General features: G+C 56.9%; 3 protein-coding genes across 3 annotated transcripts; 1 reads left to right on the forward strand and 2 right to left on the reverse strand.

Moving 5' to 3' along the window:
• Positions 1–444: 444 nt before the first annotated feature.
• DICSQDRAFT_167152 (uncharacterized protein) lies at positions 445–1,334 on the reverse strand (the record flags this gene model as incomplete). The annotated part of the gene is made up of 2 exons (XM_007362736.1): positions 445–633; positions 1,107–1,334. 2 exons carry the CDS (start codon positions 1,332–1,334, stop codon positions 445–447), a joined length of 417 nt encoding a protein of 138 aa, XP_007362798.1.
• A 337-nt stretch (positions 1,335–1,671) lies between these two features.
• DICSQDRAFT_167153 (uncharacterized protein) lies at positions 1,672–2,701 on the reverse strand (the record flags this gene model as incomplete). Its single annotated transcript, XM_007362737.1, has 4 exons — positions 1,672–1,929; positions 1,973–2,264; positions 2,328–2,506; positions 2,555–2,701. The coding sequence occupies 4 exons, from the start codon at positions 2,699–2,701 to the stop codon at positions 1,672–1,674; spliced, it is 876 nt and encodes a 291-aa protein (XP_007362799.1).
• Positions 2,702–6,270: 3,569 nt separating this feature from the next.
• DICSQDRAFT_167154 (uncharacterized protein) lies at positions 6,271–8,239 on the forward strand (the record flags this gene model as incomplete). The annotated part of the gene is made up of 6 exons (XM_007362738.1): positions 6,271–6,334; positions 6,421–6,477; positions 6,827–7,158; positions 7,206–7,350; positions 7,463–7,935; positions 8,000–8,239. 6 exons carry the CDS (start codon positions 6,271–6,273, stop codon positions 8,237–8,239), a joined length of 1,311 nt encoding a protein of 436 aa, XP_007362800.1.
• Between the last annotated feature and the right edge of the window lie 836 nt (positions 8,240–9,075).

Below are 9,075 nucleotides of genomic sequence, written 5' to 3' on the forward strand. Positions count from 1 at the left end.
GGTATTTGGCGTCGAACCGGACCTTGCCTTGTACCCAGTCGATGTGGGGGTTGTACTGGATGAGCCATGGCATTCCGAGAATGATGTCGTCCCGTCCGCAGTCCGCGACGTAGAGTTCGGTGGGGAACTCGTGGCCGTTGATTCGGAAGTGGCCTACGAATTTTTGGGTGACTGGTCCGGCCGTGTTGGCGGTGCCATCGACATTGGTGAAACGAAGGGGAGAGGGTAGGGTGATGAGAGGGAGTTTGTGCTTCTTGGCGAAATTTCGGTTAAGGAGAGAAGCACTTGCTCCGCAATCGATGAACGCGTGAGCTCCGACGCTTGTAGACTCGTACTCGATGCTGCCCAGGATAAGAATAGATTGACGTCGTCGTTCTGTAGTGGCAACAAACGAGATACTAATACAGTCAGAGGGCAGTTCTTCTGTCGGCGAAGACTGCCCGTTCAAAAACCCTCATCTGAATCGTCTACGTCGACCTGACTGATCGTCTTGTCAGGTGTGTCTTCACCATTGTCTTCATCGTCGGCGACTTCGCCACTCTCTAGTTCATCGACCTTGCGCACCTTCCGCTTCTTCTGTCCAGGCTGTCGTCCCTTGGCACGGTTGTCCGCCTTCTTCTTCACCAGTACACACTAGATAAATTTTTCGATCCTTATAGTTATAGTAAAACGCGAATTATTTGGCCCAAATGTTATAGTGGCCCCTCCAAATATTTGGGAGGGTTGGAGGGATGCCCCTCCCAGATATTTGAGGTGAACACCAAATATTTGGGACATACGTAGGGAGCAAGGGGAGGAGGGTACCCCTAAATATTCGCCAAATATTTGCTGTGAGTGCTACATAGGGAGGATCATATTCCACTTGCATGCGCTGTGGGTCCTCTTGTGATTCCTCCAAATATTTGAAGTCCGCCCCAAATATTTGGGTAAATATTTCACTCGAATGTTCTTCATTTGGTACAGCGTGACATGAGTGCTCATTATGGCTAATCTGCTACATGCTCTCAATTACGTCTAGACGAAGGCATCGTGCTGCGTCAACCAAGCTCGGACGTCAATAATGATGTCTTAGCCTTAGCTTTGGCAGGGCAAGGCGGCTGGAATACGGGCCCGGCGTCAGCAGGGGAAGGCGTGAGCGTGCACTTGTGCGTGAGGTGCGCGGCAGGCTTAGGCTTGATGATCAGCTTCCAGGGCGAGACCTTCCAGTCGAGCTCGTTCCAGGGCGCGATCTGCTGCCCGGCGAGCTGCGAAGCCTTCGACTGCATGTGCGACAGCTTGATGACTCTGGGCAGATCTGCGGACAACTGCGACTTGGCATACGGCCAGAGAGACATGATGGACGTCGTGCTCACGCAGCTCGCCCTTGAGCAGACTCCCGCGCTGGAGCATTGCACATCGCCTCAGAGGGCTCTCCTGGCTCGCGTGCTGCCAAGGCGTCAAATTGAGAGGTGTGCCGGTTATGCTTCCGGGAGTCACCTCGAGGTCGAGGTAGTTGATAAGCGAGGTCGTTCGTCGCAGCGTCGAGCAGTGAGAGGATAGCTACGCCATATCGTCAGTAACGACGCGTAAACCAAGTCTTCCTGCTCACCATCACCCTCGCTGTTCTCACAAATCGCCTGTGGCCTTGGGTGCTCCAACATCTGCTCCGAAACAGGACGCGCCCTCGACCGCTCAACAGTCATCGACCTTCTCGTTGTCCGTGGGCGGAGAATGCCCGTCCGCCGTCGCCTCCTCCATGCGCACCATCGGATGGTCCATGAGCGAGCCCGGGGGGGACGGCGAGCCCGTCGACTGCCTCTGCACGTCGACCTGCGTCTCGGGGAAGATCTCGGAGATGGGCGTGCGCCGGTGGGACTCGGATGACCGCCTGCTCTCGCGGCTCGTCTTCTTGCCCTCCTCCTTCTCTTTGTGCTCCTTCTCGTGGTCGTGCTGGCGCCACGTGCGCCGCTCCTGCCGCGTCATCCCAGCGGACGGAGACGACCGAGCTGCTCGACGAGCGCGCTGAGCACCCTGTCGAGTCGACAGAGATGCCCGAGATGGTGGACAGGGACTGGAGCGAGGAGCCGCTGGAGAGGATCGACGAAGGCCGTCCTTGGGCGTTCATGATCAGATGCGCCAAGTCGACCGAGAGGCGCTGTGCGGCCTGCGGGATCCCAGCGCCACTGCTGGGACCGATGGAAGATGCGGTCGAGCCGGTGGAGACGTCGCGCACGGTCAAGAGGCGCATCGAGCTGAGCGTGATCTCGATCGTCGATCCGTTCACGCTGCAACACGCACACGCAAGAAGTGTGTCGTCAGTGAGATCTACGGGAATGTGGCAGGCGGACTCACTTGTCGCGTTGAAGAATGGAGGGTGCAACGCGTCGAATTGTTGATCGGCGGATGGGACGCCAAGGGGACGAGATGGGGAGAGACACACCTGGACACCGCGAGGAGTCATGTCGAGCTCGGCGACAAGCTTCTTGCGGAGGGACGCGTTGGGCTTCATGTCATACTTGTGAACGCCCTAGAGAAACTTGAGTTGATCGCGAGTGGTGCGCTTGCGGTGCTTGACCTCGTTGCGGGTGTAGGAGTATAAAGTGCGGATATCGACCTGGGATGGATACATGCCCGGAGGGATGAGTGCTGGGACGCCAGTCCATACTGGCTGCGAGGGTAGCCGGGTTCCAAAGGGCAGAAACTGGTGAGGTATAGTTGGCATGCTCCCGTGCGTACGTGTTTGCGGAGACAGTTCGGACCTGTACAAGAAGATATCACACCAGGATAACAGAAATGAGCGTTCGTCACAAACAGAATTGCAGCATGTCTGTAAAAGAGAAAGACGTACCGAGCTTGCAGAAGCCTCAGTTGTAATCTGGACACTCCTCCCTTAAAATAATCGTGGAGACACTCGCCGCCAGCAGATCAGTACCATACTCGGCATACCACTAGCACTCGGGCATGCGGCAGAGGTTGTACTCATGCAAGACTCACGTGTTGCCCTTTCTACATAGCCCGCATAGCCAGTGCTTACAGACGGTCGCCAAGTGTTCGTGTTCACGAGGGTGCATGAGCATTGGTTTTGGCGGTTGAAAGTTCTGCATAGAGGACGTGGTGTGTCTGAGAGGACAGTGCAGTGGACGGATTGAGGATGCAGCTGGTGGATTCTGAAGCCGGAACCCAGGTGTGTGGCAGATAGGCGGAGACGAAGGAGACAGATGGAGGCCTGCGCAAGAGGGAGACGTGGCAGAGTGCGGAAGTTAGACGCTTGACGCGCCTGCTAGAGCAGGCGCGTCAAGCATGTCTGCTCCACCTTCAGCTCGCCAGCCTCCGCCTTGTTCAAGTTCACCTCTGATCCCCTCTCGCTGTGGATCTCCCCTGTCCACATCCTGGGGACTCACATACAGTATTTCCATCGCACCACCGCGAGTCCCAGGATCACGACGCCTTCTGCTACCAGACGATTTCGCGAGATCCGCCAGGCATTGAACAATACAGACGTGACGGAAGGCCGCCTGAGAACAGATGCTTTGTTGGTCCTGGCCCTCGGCTACACTCTCCGTCTAACCACACAGCGCCCGCCACCCAATACTCCTTTAGCTCAGATCGGTAGTGTTTGCGTTGAATGCCGGCCATTATGCACGCCAGGCCGTGCGGGATCTTCTCGTGCAACACAATGGGTGAAATGTCTGGCTCGTGGAACGGCGGCAGCCCAGAGAGCATCTCGAAGATGAGCACCCCGAGGGCGTACCGATCCACACTTTTGTTGTATCACATATTGCCAATAACCTACATACAGCTGGGGTCAGCGAAGATCGCGGAGACGGGCAAGAATGTTGTCAGGGGAGCTGGCTCTTTCCTCGAGTGCAAGATAGTCTGGGGTATCACACAGCGTCCAGACAGTCGTCGTGCAGTGCTTGGCGGAGCTGAAATCTGCGATCTTGATCCATGTTTTCAGGCTTCAGCTCTCAATAGATGATGCCCTTTGAGTGGAGATAGTTGAGCTCGAGCGCGACGTTTGTGGCGTAGAGTTTTGCTACGGGGTCCGGGAAGCGCTGTCCGTGGCCGCGGTAGGGTAGTGGCCTCGCTTGAAGAAGTCCTTGCCCGCCTTGCCTGTGATCTTCAAGGCCATCATCTCCTCTTGCTAGGTTGGCACCTACGCCTCCGAATGGGCTCATAAGTGTCCCGGCTGGCCGAGGACCGTCATGCCTGGGGCGTGCTTCCACTTATGGTCGAGCGGCATGTGGTACAGGGTAGGAGCGAGGCAGTACCGAGACGAGGAGGCAGGAGCAGACACGGTGACGAGACACCGACGGGGCAACCGCGTGCGCTAAGAGCAGCTGAGAGTAGGCAGTGGAAGAGAGTCCCTCGAAGTTGTGTGTCGGAGTATGTCATAGAGAGGACGGAGAGTGTGCCTTGCGAAGTGGCTGTTGAGGCCGCAACGCGACGGAAGGCAGGCGAGCAGGCGAGTAGCGGCTCGCCCTCCGTAGAATTCTTACCGTCATTAGTAGGCATGTGATGGCGTCTGCCGCCGACCAGTTATGAAATGTGTCCGACTTTGGTGCTGGAACCCCTGCCCCGATGATGAACAGGCTGTACCAGATTGTCGGGCGACTTGGCGAGGATGGCTGCGATCTGTGTTGTGAGGTCGTTGTCTTGTAGGAGGATTGCGCGCCAGCCCCTCGAGATGAGGGTCTGAGGGGGGGCGACTGGGACCCACTTGGGTTTCTCACTAGTGGAGCTACGCACAATGCGCAATGTTGACGGTGCACAGGCACAAACTTAGCGGAAGTTGCAGGCTCTAGGACATAGTTTATAGGATGGAAAACGATGCAAAGAACAGACACAGTGGTAGGGAGCACGACCAGAAGTATGATCACAGGGGAATGACGTACTCTTCCTGCAACTGTGCCCTCCAGAAGCTTCTCTCTCCTGTCATATCGTCCTCACCAGTCTCCTTCGCCCTTCCCTCTACAAGGCTATTGGCAGTATCTGGAGGCGTTGCGGCAGCTTGACCCACTTCCGGCCAGCTTTCAGCGTCGTCGATCGCAGGAGGGATCGTGTTGGAGGGTGGTGTGGGGTTCAGCACAGACGGTGACCGGCCGGGGTTCGCCACGAAAGGATCGTCGTAGTCGGCGGATGGGCAAGATGTCCATTCGAACTTCAGGGAGGCATGCTCCGCAAAGACTTGACCGAGATTTTTGCACAAGCACTGAAGCACTGGCAGAATGTCCAGCTGAGAAGTCGAGATTGGAGGGTGGCGGAGAAGAGGCTGAAGAGGCAGCTATGTTGAGATTGACGGTGGACGAAGGCACGAGCTGCGAAGGTTGCGATAATTGTGTTCATGGGGATACGCGCGATGACGATGCCAGCTCTGCTGTGTGCTTGTCCCATACATTGAGCGCAGGCACTGTGGACTGCCATGGGGTCAATAGTGCAGGCGGATCGGAGGACTCAGGCCCGTGAAGGTAGTTTACGTCACCGTTGGGCCTGGGGTTAGAAGAGTGCTACCGAAGACAGCGAGGTTGGCTTAGCAAGAAGTGGCCGCGGGCAAAATTCGAGGATCCGTGCCGCTGGGTATCAGAAGCGAGGATCTCGAGGCAGATAGTGATACAACATTGGGCCGTGTGGCTGCAGAGCTGGAAATAGCGGGGACTATTGGAGACGTACCCTGTGATGACGCACGCGAGGTTAGTTGTTAGGGCGCAGACGGTCATGCATTTTGCTGAGCTTTCTTGGCGCGATCCACATAGGAAAGTGGCAGGTTGGTGGGGGTTAATGGCGCAGGAGAGTCCAATTGTTCTGCTGTAGTAGTAAAAGCTGCGTAGAAGGAGATACGGGTGCCAGACGTAGTGAAGATGGACGAGCAAGCACAGAAATGAGTCAAGAAAAGCAGATAATGAAGGGCACAGCGCTTGATAATTCCGTGACGCTGTGGCCACTGGACAGGAGAGTACTGTGGTCAGGAGAGCTTGGAGGGCGACCAGGGAGGCACGGGAAGTTAGACGCACCGGCAGGCGGGTCAAGCGTCTAACTTTCACACTCTGCCACGTCTCCCACTGTGCAGGCTCCCATCTATCTCCGTCTTTCGCTCTACCCGGTACCGTCTTTGTACCCCTGGCCGCCCGGACAATGCAGGAGTGAGGAAGCTGAGGCGGCGGGGGGAGGAGAGGAAGGGACGAGACATCGGTGTCTTGTTCCCGCACCTCAACGACGCGCCCGTCCCACCTGCCTCCTCGTTTCTTTCATCCCGTGGTCGCTGACGGCGATCCCAATCGGAACAAGCTCACAATGCATCCCAAGGCAGTCGTCTGCCAAGATGTCGAGGTCAAAGGTGACATCACCATTGGTGCCGGTAAGCCACCCATGCTCCTGTCCATTCGCGCGTGCACTCATCCAGAGGTGCGATTGTCCGCCCCAAGGACGCTGATTTCGCTATAGCCGGCCCCATCGTCATTGGCTCGGGCTGCATCATAGAGCGGGCAACCGCAACAGACGGTGAGTAATCCATTTCCTGCAGCTGTAGGTGGCTCGCAACCTCGGCCTCGGCCGCCTCCCCCGCTTTGCTGTCTACGCCCGCTGTGGTCTCTTCAAGGGCCAGAAAGCACCTGCTTCTCGAGGCCCACACGACGAGGGAGTGAGAAGAACAGCTTGGACGCGTATCGTCCTAACCAAGAAGGCACCCGGCGGAAGACGTCTTCCAACCCACAGAGGGTTGGGGAGTCTCTCATCACTACCAGTACGTCCTCGTCCTCCTTGCGTGTCGCTTCTATGGTAACATACTTGCAGGCGTATCGAGGACACCGCCAAACTCGGTCAAGTCCTCCAGTACAGACATGTGCCCCAGGCACGATGTGCTCTGCCCGCTCCCTCTCTTCCTCCTCTAGCTCGGACATTACTGAGCCCATCTCTCCTCAGCCTCAGCAGTGTTTCTCCGGCATGACCTTCCCCATTGCTGAGATCCTGGCCAACAATGTTTTCTGTCTCCTCGACAACCACAAGGACGATCGCAAGCGGATCTCCGCCCGTGCCTTCGGTAACTGGATCAAGGATTTGCCCAATCTCCTGGGCGATCCGTGGACATACTCGCAACATCTCTATTGCCTCTGCGCAGGGCCATCGCCTTCCATTCCTTACTCCTGCCGTCATCTGTTCGGGACTCTGTCGTCGCTGGGGAGGGTATGTCCCGTCGTACCTCTCGCAACCTCTCACGGGCTCGCTCCTAGGGTCCTGCGTTCGAGCACAAGCATGGGAGTCCTATCACGCTCTCGCCTGTTCCCGACGGCGAGACTGAGCAGGGGGGCGCTATGGACTTCCTTCATGACCATCATAACCAGCACGATGCCGAAGCAGAGATGGAGGGCAAGTCAGGTTGCCGCTCGACGTCCACTTATAAGCGACGCAAGCGCGGCGTTGCAAGGGCAAGGGCACCACAACGACATCCCCGACGAGTCTGTCGTCCGCGCATGACGTTACCCTCCAGACGCTCGCACAAGCCTCTCAAGCATTGGCCCGCGAGATCCCCCGCACTTCGCGATACTCGGCCACCACGCCAATGCCCGCCACTCCCGACGTTCGTCCAGTACCGTATTTTGTTTCTCTTGGTATGGCATTGCCGCTAATCGCTCTTCCATCCCTCCTTCTCTTACTTCTCTCGGTTCCTCCACCGGATGGATCTCCAAGAAGACGTCAAAGTGGAAGCTGTCCTTCGGGAAGAACAACGCCAACGCCACTGCTGGTGCAACGTCGTTGCTCGCAGCTGAAGATGGCCCCAGCCTTCCTGACGTACCAAGTTCGGGTGGCAAGCAGATGTCTGTGATCGCAAGCAACGTCACGAATCTACTCATAAGCCTGAATGCTCCTCCTGCACCTTCTGCCGCGTCACCGCATGCTATCCTCCCGAGCGAGACCGCGACCGCGACCGCGAATTCGGGCCTTGGTGAAGATGACGGTATGGTTCGTGGAGCCGCGGTCGCCGTCCCAAGAACATGCCATACTCTGCCAGTCTGAACGGGAGCAGCGCATGGGGTCCCTCCTCCGGCTCTCCGTTCTGGTCGTCGCAAGCTCGCGGAAGTCCGAACGACGCTATAGCGGACCCAACGGCAACACCGAGGACAAAAGATCCGAGCACGGGATCTCGCCGTCCAGCACCCGGAGCGGGCGACCGCTGGCGTCAAGCGCGAGTTCGATGGCGTCCAGCAACTGGGGCAGCTTGGAGGGCGCTCGTTCTGCCACGAATGGGTTCCTTGTCCTCCGCTAGCAGTAGATGTAGTTTGCAGATGTAGTCGAGAGCGTGTAATCGATTAGCCTGAATGAGCACCCGTCACCGCGCACACCGCGGTACTGAATGGAGCATATCTGGGTGAATTATTTATCAAATATTTGGAGCAATCACAAAGGGGACCCACAGCGCACGCAGAGCACGGTCCTTGCTATGTAGCGCTGAGACTAAATATTTGGAAAATATTTGGTGGAGGGGGAGTACCCTCCTCCCCTCGCTCCTACATACATCCCAAATATTTGGGGTTCGCCTCGAATATTTGGGAGGGGCATCCCTCCAACCATCTCAAATATTTGGAAGGGCCACTATAACATTTGGGCCAAATAATTCGCGTTTTACTATAACTATAAGGATCGAAAAATTTATCTAACTGATATCCCTGTCTTCTTAAGGCAGTCGCGTGCGATGTGACCAGTCTTGTGGCAGTAGAAGCATTGCTTCTTCTCTCTGTCTTCCTTCATGGCTGGAGCGTCGACTCGTCGTATGGAGTTGGTACGAGCGGACTGTCCCTTTGTGCCTTGGCCCTGCCGGTCGTTGCGAGAGCGTCCCTCGAGTTGGCGCAGGTGTCGTTCCTCGTAGTTGGAGTGTTCGATTTCCAACACCCGTGCTGCCCACTCATTAACGGTGGTGGGGATGGGGTACGTGAGGCGAACCCGTCGTCGCATGCTTTCTGGGAGACACTCCTTATAAAAGGACAGCTGAGCACTGTCTTCGAGTATACCGGCGAGGGCGCAGAGGCGGAAGAATTCCGCATTGAAGGTGTCTGGTGCGGCAGGTCGATAGTCGAGGTGGTACAGCTTGGAGGCGGCCGTAGC

Source organism: Dichomitus squalens (genome assembly GCF_000275845.1).
Source record: "Dichomitus squalens LYAD-421 SS1 unplaced genomic scaffold DICSQscaffold_5, whole genome shotgun sequence".
Taxonomy (NCBI): Eukaryota; Fungi; Basidiomycota; class Agaricomycetes; order Polyporales; family Polyporaceae; genus Dichomitus; species Dichomitus squalens.